At 41.5% G+C, this 11112-nt stretch overlaps 1 protein-coding gene across 2 annotated transcripts in view; it reads left to right on the forward strand.

Moving 5' to 3' along the window:
- PEAK1 (pseudopodium enriched atypical kinase 1) overlaps window positions 1-9761 on the forward strand; it is a 218660-nt gene extending 208899 nt beyond the window's left edge. For both annotated transcript variants that reach the window (XM_077828480.1, XM_077828481.1), the window contains one exon: window positions 1902-9761. In XM_077828480.1, coding sequence (XP_077684606.1) covers window positions 1902-3059 — 1158 coding nt within the window. In that variant the 3' untranslated portion in view covers window positions 3060-9761. The remainder of the gene's footprint in view (window positions 1-1901) is intronic.
- The last annotated feature ends 1351 nt before the right edge of the window (window positions 9762-11112 follow it).

An 11112-nucleotide genomic window follows, 5' to 3' on the forward strand; every position in this document is an offset into this window, starting at 1 on the left:
GCCCCTGTGTCTAGGAGCTGGACATGCTGGCCACTTCTGGGAGCCGCACGGAGCCAGGGCAGGCAGGCAGCCTGCCTTAGCTCTGACACGCTACCGACTGGACGTTTTGCACCCTGAGCAGCAGTGTTGACCGGAGCTGCCAGGGTCCCTTTTTGACCAGGCATTCCAGTCGAAAACCAGACACCTGGCAACCCTAAATGATGTTAATAACTCAGATTTAAACATCAACCATTTCTTTCTGAACATTTGTGAACTTGAACTATATCAGGCAAAATGTAACATTTCCTTTATTTCTGTATTGTTCAAACATGCTTTATCTCTATCAGTTAGTGAAGTGAAAGTAACTCTCAATGTTTTACACAAAGCAGCAGCTGGAGGAGAAATTCAAATGTAATTTAGAAAGTTTTAGTAATCTGCAAAGATTATTGAAATTTTCTTCACAAAATTGTTTGAAACAATAAAGGAAGTTTATGAACGAGATCTGAGCCATCTAACTGCTCAGAAAGAATCAATATCCAAACATTACGTGAAATTATATAATTATAAGTTACTCTCATGCATAAATGTTTATAGAATTGGAAGCCAAAGTTTTTAATTTATTACTTTTTAGACATTCTCTTCCGAAGAAGTAATTTTAGAGACTACCAATCCAATTTACCATTGAATTGATTGAAATGGGATTGTAATGCTCGAATGGCAGACATAATTGTACTGAATGATATATTAGAAGACGGAGGGATAGAATGAGCAGAGAACAATTTATCAACAGTTTGAACAGTCCCTATGGCTGCTGTGGCCAAGGTGGCTATCAACCGTGAGATGATGATGGGAGAGTAAAGGAAGGCCTTTGCACTTCCCCATCACTGCTGGGTGTTACAAAAACGGATACCATACATTCTTTTCTACCTATGTCTTCTTTCTGATGATTATATAAACTAAAGAGAGAGGTAGGGAAAAAAAAAAGATTATCTTCCAAGGTCATCCCAGAAAAGTAACTTAGGAGTACATGTATTAGCAGAAGTGTTGTAAGCGAGACATGAGAAGTAATTCTTCCACTCTACCCTGCACTGATTCGGCCTCAACTGGAGTACTGGAGTACATTTCACGAAGGATGTGGACAAACTGGAGAGAGTACAGAGAAGAGCAACAAAAATGATTAAAGGTCTAGAAAACATGACCTATGAGGGAAGATTGAAAAAATTGGATTTGTTTAGTCTGGAAAAGAGAAGACTTAAAGGGGACATTATAACAGTTTTCAAGTATGTAAAAAGTTGTTACAAGGAGGAGGAAGAAAAATTGTTTTTCTTAACCCCAGAGGATAGGACAAGAAGCAATGGGTTTAAATTGCAGCAAGGGAAGGTTAGGTTGGACATTAGGAAAAACTTCTTGCCAGGGTGGCTAAGCACTGGAATAAATTGCCTGAGGAGATTGTGGATTCTCTCTCATTGGAAATTTTTAAGAGCAGGTTAGACAAACACCTGTCAGAAATGGTCTAGAATACTTAGTCCTGCCACGAGTGCAGGGGACTGGACTAGATGACTTCTCGAGGTCCCTTCCAGTTCTATGATTCTATGAGAAATATATCAAATAAAATCTCCAGTGGGCTGTGTCATCATTTACTACCTCATGGTATATTCCAAAAATTAATAAATTGAAGTCCAGAGTCCTTAGCTTTCACTCCAAAAAGCAATCAATGTAAGACGCATAAAAACATTTAAGAGTTTCAAAGTGTGCTCCCAAAGGGCAGAGGTGAGGGTTTTTAAGCCTCACTCTCCCTAATTGCTAGTATTTGGGGTGGGGTTGGCAGCAGGCAGCCAGGTGCACATTTAAAAAGAAAAAAACATTTACAAATGAAAAGTTATAATAATTGACGTTGGTTTTGTGCTCTTTTCTGCCAACAGATTTGTAAGAGCAAAGCTAAAGAATCCCAACAGTATTACCACAGCTTGGCTATCAGACAGAGTCTGGCTATTAACTTTAACATCCAACAGGACTGTGGCCATTTCTTAGCTGATGTACCTGTTCGCCTCCTTCCATGGGAGGATCCCAATGCACCTGAGGTGGAGGAGGAAGATGAAAAGGAAGGAGAGATAGAAGATGAGCAAAAGAACAAAGAAACCCCTTCCTGTTTGGAGGCTTCACAGAAAGACAACTCAGGCAGTGAGCGGACCATCAGCAAGCAGCGCAGCCGTGTTGTGGTCATCACACGGGAGGTACCATACCTAACGGTGGCTGACTTTGTGCAAGAGTCCACAGCACGCCATGCAAATAACCCAGACTTCTATGAAAGGCAGGTGTGTCTATTGCTCTTACAGCTGTGTTCAGGCCTGGAGCACCTGAAACCCTATCACATCACACACTGTGATCTGCGCTTGGAGAACCTACTGCTGGTTCACTACAGACCAAGGGGAGGCCTTTTGAACTATGAGCCTGTGGAGCCCAATCCCAACGCAGCTTGCCCAGCCAGGCTAATTGTGAGCAATTTCTCACAGGCCAAGCAAAAGAGACATATGGTAGATCCAGAGGTCCTACGGGACCAATCCCGCCTTGCCCCAGAGATCATCACTGCTACACAATACAAAAAGTGTGATGAGTTCCAAACTGGCATCCTCATCTATGAAATGTTGCACTTACCCAACCCCTTTGATGAGAATCCAGAGCTGAAGGAGAAGGAGTATACCCGTGCTGACCTCCCCAGGATCCCCTCCCGTTCCCTCTATTCCTATGGGCTCCAGCAACTCGCCAGCTGCCTGCTGAATCCCAATCCTTCAGAGAGAATACTTATTTCTGAGGCCAAGGGAATCCTTCAGTGTTTATTATGGGGTCCACGTGAGGATTTGTTTCACACTCTGAGCTCATGTTCCAGCCCACTACGGAAGGATGCTGTGCTGCAGAACTGGCTGGACATCAAACGGACGCTGATGATGATCAAGTTTGCAGAGAAGTCCTTGGACAGGGAGCGTGGAGTCAGCCTTGAAGACTGGCTTTGTTCTCAATATCTGGCATTTGCCACTACAGATTCACTCAGTCGCATTGTGAAAATCATGCAACAACACTAGTTTGTACGAGCTGTTGCTTTTCCTCAACCCCCTACTCCTTGCTCTATTCTGCTCCCACCTTCTTTATTCTAGGGTTCACACTTTGCACGTCTGCTGAGAAAAACAGCCTAGATCTCAAAGCTAGCAACCCTGCGCAAATAGGTTCTAATTGGAAATACTGTCTCCTATTGAAGATACGATGGAGACTTTATTCAATTCCTAGGCCTTCCTTGTTTAATCATATGTACAGTGATTGCAATTGGATTATATACCTCCAAGGCTGGGTTAATTTTTCAACAGATTGAAAAAGGGGAGAGAAAAATTTTAAGGAGACCACTAGTTTTATATTACTATAGAGGATGAATTCCCCATCTCTTCTGGATGGATCCTGCCATTTCTAGTGGTAGCATCTGCAGAAAAAGCAGTGACCATTTATGACCATCAACAGAGATGAATTCATCATAAATGTGAATCAAATGATCCACCAAAGTTTAGAGCCCCCGACCACAAAACTATTGCCTGTGCTCCATCCCCGGTGAAAGGTTCTACCTCTCAGTCTAGGCTGAGGCTCATCCACTTAGTCTTCTCATTCAGGTGGATTTTTATTTTACTCCTACTCTTAAATTTTTTATTTTCCTCCCAAATAGGGCAGTCCTCTGATCCCAGCAAGTAACCAGCAGGCAGCAATCATCTGTGTCCAATATTGTTGCCTTCTCTAACTTGCTACCTGTCCATATCCCTTCTGATCATGGGTCGTGGATTCCAAGGATCCTGCCTTAATCAGCCTATGATTATCGACCTGTAGTATCTCCACTAAAAAGCAAAAGCAGAACTTTCCACCAGTATATATGACCAGAGAGTCATGTATTGTAGATATAACAGAGTTAAACAAGAGCAACATAACATACCAAGAAAAACTGAAACATCCCTCCCCCACATAAAAGGCACTGCCTGGGCTTGAAATAAACAGAAATTACGTAACCAGTCCTCCTTCAGTTGCTGCTGTGCATCAGGTATCAAAATAGCAGCCTCCTTCTTTGTGTTTTATTTTGGTTTGCTAGCCACTTGTGGCATATTGCAAAGCAGGACTGAATTGGCAGTGCTGGTGTGTTGGCAGGAGATACCTACACAGACAAGCACTAAACATTTCTAACAGGCCACATGGAGGTGGTTTTACTTCAAATGCATTTCTCTGGGGGAAAAACAAGGGGGCAAACACTGCTATTTAATTACTGAGAGACCTCTAAAGTTTGGCAGCTGTAATTAACAGTGACCTGATCTATTTTCCCCACAGCAGTATTTGGCTACAAATCTCCTATCAGTAACTAATGTTTACTAGTGTACTAGCTGCTTCAGACAACACCCTAAAAATCCCTAAAAATTGAATGGCTGTTGACATAGCTCAGAGATCATTGCAGGTATCGTTTTAGAGTAAGGAGGCACTGGCGGGTATTAAGGTGACAGGTTAAAAAAAAAAAAGTCCAACCTGAAGGAACTTTTCACCTTTTGAGGCAGCTGCTGGTTTCCTTCCCTGAGATAGCGACCTTTCCTATGAAACACCTACAATCATACAGATGGTCTCTTTGCTCAGTATTGCTAGGTTCTCAATTGTCTCAAATATCTCTGAAGAACACAATGGGGGCAAATGAAAGGTGATATTTAATATTCTGAGATGGGTGGTGGAAAACTTACAGCCCAAGTTTTGAGCCTGTGCTTCTCTCCTATGGATATATGTGCAATTCTTGTATGTATTTTTTAAAATCTGTATATTACAGTGTTTACGTTACTTACCAGACTTTACCTGATGCTAGATCTGCAAATCCTTCCTTTACTTTCCTGGCACATAAATGCGCAGAGTTACATGTGTTCTTTATATGGATTGATATTTCATTTTTCATTGTTTGTTAAAACTGTGAGAAATCAGTTTACTTCAGTCTTGAAAACAAATAGCCACTTTTTATAGCATATGCATGCTTGGACTAGATGCATGGAAACCAAACAAACAGTCCTGCAGGCATGAGGTCAGTGAAACGAACTCCGTGTACACACCGCATATTTGAAGGGGGTGAAATTTCTCTGGCATCTGTTAGAGCCAAGCCTTGTGGTATGTGGAAGCCTACATTGATTGTGCAGTAATATATAGAATATTTTTGTGGCCTTTTTAAATGTTTTTAAACTTTCTGATGAAATATCCTTTTGTCTGATTCATCTGTATCAGAGAGGGATCAGGCAAGGATAAGGATCATGTATTTTAATGTGATATATATCACTTTAAAAAATCTCAAAGAGTTAATGGGGGTGGCAGCATTAATGCAAAAAGAGTGCAGTGCACTTAAGCACAATTGCAATGCATGGAGCTGATGACTTCCACCACTTTGGGAAAGAGGCTTTCTACATAATGCTGAACAGTCTTGTGGTAGAAGCCTTTACAGAGAATTGCACAATCAATAAATGCAGCCCTGTTTCATATGGGCACAGAATCGTGTAATGCCTTATGGCTTATATACATTGAGCATGAGTTGACAGCTCACTTAAATGCTACCTGCAAACTACCAACCCTTTAAGCTAAGCACAGGACACTGCTTCTTCTTGTTCTCCTGGTCTGGATTAGTGTTTGTTTTTGGTTTTTTTTAAGTAGCATCTATCTGCACATAACTTCTCACCTAACAAATATATGCTGTATGAGTAGTACATGGACCACTGGCCATTGCAGTAGGCACATTCCTTTAGGCCGCCTGGTTTGTTTGGGGTTTTTTTTGTGTGTGTATGTGGACACATGTTCTCAGTGTCACTTTCATGTCAACACGCACATGCAAAGTTGAATATTGAATGTTTTACAACCTTATGTATTTAACGCAGCTGGTCCGAAGCCTTTGTATGTCTTTGTTCTTTAGAGATCAAATTTCAGTTCATATTGTTTATGATTAAATTTAAACCAGTACTCATTTTAGTTCTGCAGTATAATCAAGCATGGATGAATGTTCACTACCGATCTCTTTATTGTGCAGCACTGGGTAACCTTTAGCAATTTGTAAAATCAATGTGATTTTTACTTTTTTTTTCTTTTTAAGAACAAAAGAATGATCAAGGAGGACAAACATAAACTGGCAAGAGCTTCCATTCCTTGGTGGTTCTGGGGCTGCTTTTGCAGACATCCTTGAGGATTATAATTCTGTTTATGGGGGTCCTCCGTGCTGATTAAGAACCACACCGCACAAATATCTGAGAATGTATGCATGAAATTGACTGTAAACAAACAAAAGCAAAAAAACAGGTGGGGGGGATGCTACAGCATAATTTCTAAACAAATGAGGAAAAAACCTGTTCCCTTTGTCAGTGGGATTCTTTATGTATCAGGAATGGAACCCCTGCCTATGTACTTGCATGTGGACATATACATGCACAGAGTTTGGATTTTTAAGTAGTGTAGCACTTTTAGTTGAGCTCAAGAAATGAGAAGAGCTGCAATTCTAAGATAACAGTATTGATTGTAAATATATATTTTTCTATTACTAAAAGCTGCCATTTCACTATTTTTTAAATATAAATTATACAGATTTTCAAGTTCAAAATAAGATCTGGAAAATCATGTAATTATTTGATGAAGAATTAGAATTAGTGGTTCCTGAAGTTTTTAGGGCCACTAAAAATCTTTCTAACGTTTTGGATGGAACAATCTCGATCAGCAATTGAATGCACAATGTATAGTGCCTTGTCAAAGAATTAGAATAGTAATGGAGAGAACCAGTCAGAATCTCTCTCCACCTGCTAACAGCCCTATAAATAATACTGCCTACATAGGGTATGCGTACACACCAGCTGGGTACCACACAGGGTATGTATACACTGTGATTCCCAATGTGGGTAGACAGACACGTGCTAGCTCTGCTCAAGCTAGTGCCTAAAAATAGCAGCCTGGCTACGACGCCTCAGGCTAGCCACCGAAGTATCATCCCGTCTGACCCCCTCAAATACGTACTCAGGCAACTAACCCAAGCCACCACCCATGCTGCTGTGGCTACACTGCTATTTTTAGGTGCTAGCTTGAGCCTTTCACCTCCCAACTGCTGTCTTGACATACCCATAAATATAAAAAGATGACTACAAAATAAAATGTTGCATTTCATATGGTGCTGGGTTAATCAATTTTATGAAAGGAACATTTTCTGGAAGGTCAGTTACATGAAAAAGTTCCTTTGAAGTTGCTCATAGTACCAAAATAAACCCCAAATGACAGCAGGTCTCTGGATTTTTCACATTTGAAATTGAGGCTTAGCACTGGGAGAGAAATAGATGAGATGTCACTTGGTCTAGACATAATACACTAAAATTCAAGAGTCCTATTGCTTTGACAATCTATTACAGACACTCCAACTCCAGAAGATGAAGAGACTGAATAGCTTGGAAAGAAGAGAATGTGTGTAAGATGTGCAGCTCCTCATATTATATATAGTGGATGTGCTGCACACACATCTATATGCTGAGGAGGCATTGATGCAAACCACTGTTAATTTAGGAGTTTGGGAAAACAAGAACCTGTTATAGAATGTGGATTTCTTGTTTCCTAAAAAATGGATAAGTAAACCCAGTTTATCTTTCAAGCCTCAGGTCTGGTCCAGTGAATATATATGGTTCAGGTGAACATCTAGACAGAATTTAGATGGCACAGCCACTACAAAAGCTCATATGGAAATCGCCAGAAATGAGAGAATGCAGAATTTTTTCTGAGGGCTCTGGAATGTCAGAAAATAGAGACAAGGCTTCTTTTTAAAATTCAGATGTCAAATGAAGACTAAGAAGTCAGCACTAAAGTAAGAAATCTCATTTTATTGGAATACTATGGTGCTAGAAATCCCAACCTGCAGTCCAGTGTGTACATAGTATTTACATGGTCTAACATTATCCTACCATCCTTCAAGCTCCAACATTCACTCCAGATTTTCTTTAGGGATCTGCCAACAGCACCATAGGATCTGCATACATCATCTGGACATTGTAGACCAGGGGGATTCTGATAGGTTAGAGGGAAGAATATATACTTTAAATAAATCTAGTGCATTGTGGCAATCAAACACTGGGGAGGTTACCCAGATACTTTCTATTCCAGCTCCCTAGCTTTTGTCTGAAAAACTTGTCAGTTGTTGCTGAAATAGAAATATCTCAAGGGCATTGCCCCATTCAGAAGCCTTACCTAAATGAGTATATTTTAACATTTTTTCATGTTTTCAACTAGGGACCTAGTCCTTCTCTCCCTGAAGCCAATGAGAGAGTGTTTTGCCTTTGGGAGCAGTTATAGGCAGCAGTATCAAACCCTTCAGTGCACATCCCGGGCCCCCAGTTTGATACAGATTGAACATTGTTTCCTGGCAGGTGTAGTAAATGGGTAGTACTCCCAACATCACTGGGTCATCAAGTTTACACTGATTTAATGGAGGTGCTGCTGCTGCAATTCCTGAAATCCCAGAGAACACTCGCAGACCTTCAATCTCACAGACCTTCAATCAAATGCTGTCCATTTAAAGAGGATCTTGCTGTGTAGTGCAGCCCATATACATTGCTATGAGTGGAACAGGATCTGTGGACTGCAGTGTGGACGCTGGAGTCCCAGGTGCAGAAATTCTAAACCTAGGGTCAATATTCAGTGTGGATGCTCAAGCCCTGGGCTTGCAAACCCAGGGTATCAGTTCCTGAGTCCCACTAACCCTGGCCTTACATTACAGTGTAGACATACCTGTGAGATCTGCTGCACCAAATCCCTTAAACCAAAAGAGGCTTTTATATTGTGATGATTAAATATATAGAAGATAATACCAAAGAAATGCAGAGCAGAACTTTAAATGCTTCAGTAATCATACTGTTCCCAAAACTCAGTTCAGTAGAGATGGTCCATAAACCAGCACATAGATTCCAAACAGATTTCAAGAGCAGGGAAAAAAATAATTTAAAATGCTTCTTTAAAAGGAACTCCGGGCAGAACTTTTAATGTAAGGTGACTACAACTCTGAAAGAACCAGAGCGAAGTCTCATAATCCCTCCTCCTGACCATTTGTTGTGTTAGGAAGAATTTCTACTAGATGTTTGTCTAGATTATATTATTCACTTTGAGGCACTTTTTGAAGGATTATGGTTTGAATAGACACAATATAAAGAACTTTGTGCTTGGGAGATTTATTTATGAATTTAAATTATTTTCTATAAGCCTCCTTGCATTAGATCAGTGTTTTTTAAAGTTTGGGTCTTGACCCAGTACTGGGTCGTGGCATGTAAGACATTGGGTCTCCTTGCTCAGCACCCAGGGACCCTAACGACTCTGGACAGCTCTGCCGACTGGGATGTTAAAAGTCCCATCAGCAATGCTGCCCAGCTAAGGCAGGCCAGTGCCTGCCTGTTCCGACACCGCGCTGCACCCTGGAAGCGGCCAGCAACAGGTCCGGCTTCTAGACAGGGGGGCCACGGAGCTCCGCGCTCTGCCCCCACCCCAAGCACTGGCTCCACACGCCTATTGGTCGGAAACCAGCCAATGGGAGCTGGGGGGGAGGGGGAGAGCATGCTTGTGGGCGAGAGCCGCCGTTTGTGCACTTCCACCTAAAAGCCAGACCTGCTGCTGGCCGCTTCCAGGGCGCAGCACGGTCCACGATGCCAGGACAGGTGGGAAGCCTGTCTCTGCGCCACTGACCAGGAGCCGCCAGAGATAAGCCCACACCCCAATCCACTGCCCCAGCCGTGAGCCCACCCCCCAAACCCAGAGTCCCTCCTGTTCCGCAAACTCCTCATCCCTGGCCCCAGAGCCTGCACCCCCAGCCCAGAGCCCTGACCCCTCCTGCATCCCAACCCCCTGCCCCAGCCCAGAGCCCCCTCCCACACCCTGACCCCTCATTCCTGACCCCACCCCACAGCCCTCACCCCTGCATCCCAACTCTCTGCCCCAGCCCTGAGCCCCTCCCAACACCCCAAACCCCTCATCCCCAGCTCTGTTGGGTCACAGGCATCAACAATTTTCTTCAACTGGGTTGCCAGAAAAAAAGTTTGAAAACCACTGCATTAGATGTTTGGCACTCCACTCAACATCTGGTTAGACTGAATTAAGTCTACAGAAGATTTCAGAAACGGCAATGGGCATGAAATACTCAACTTACCTGTACCTAAGCATCTTGCTATTCTAAAGAACTTGTTTTATACTTCAGTTTAAGAGGAGCCATCTCATCCTTTGTTTTCTTAAATCCAGGAAGAAGGTTTCAGGGATTTAGAAGAGGTTGGAATGTTTTTTATATGAGAGAAATATATGTTCATATATATATATATATAAATTGTATTGTACTACAAAAAATTCACTTTGCCCCTCTTTTGTTTTGTGTGTGTGTATATATATATTATATACAGCATATAATATATGCTGTAAATTTGCTTGAATTTTAGCTTACCAATTTCATAAAACCAATTACACCTGTTTATGAAAAACCATTTCAGAACTCTGGTTCTTTTTCTTTGCTTTGTTGGTTGCAGAAAGTTTTGCAGCTCAAATCCTTGTGGTGTTTTGTTTTTTTTTTCTTAATTCTTTATTATGCTGAACACTTGTTTTTCATAAAAGGAGATAAAATTATTTTTAAATAAGAGATTCCTAAACTGGTGATCTTTTATAAATGGGATTTCTTTAAAATTCCTCAGATAAGGGATTTTTTTTTTGACTCCATTGTCCTGGGTAAGCTTTGTGTTTGGAATTCCTGATTGCATTGCTTTATCTGGTGCTTCATATCTATATTGACACATTCTATATAAATAAGTGTATAAACTCCAAGCCTTCCTTTGCCATCAGGGGGCAGTTACATTCTGGTTTGCTGTGGTACTTTGCTGTGTACTTTGTGGCATTCATGTTACTGTGTAAATAAACTAGTTTTATTACACTGAAAGTCAAATGTGGTTGTCTCATTTTTCTACCTTTCTTTCCTCTTTAGGTTTTCAAACACCAGGGAGTTGCACTGGAAAATACTGTGTTTACAGTAAAGATGCGTGAACATGGCCTCTTGTTGAATTATGGCAAATGCAGGAAAAAATGTTTTACTGCAAGGGAGCTGAA

Source organism: Eretmochelys imbricata, chromosome 10 (assembly GCF_965152235.1).
Source record: "Eretmochelys imbricata isolate rEreImb1 chromosome 10, rEreImb1.hap1, whole genome shotgun sequence".
NCBI classification, from domain to species: domain Eukaryota; kingdom Metazoa; phylum Chordata; order Testudines; family Cheloniidae; genus Eretmochelys; species Eretmochelys imbricata.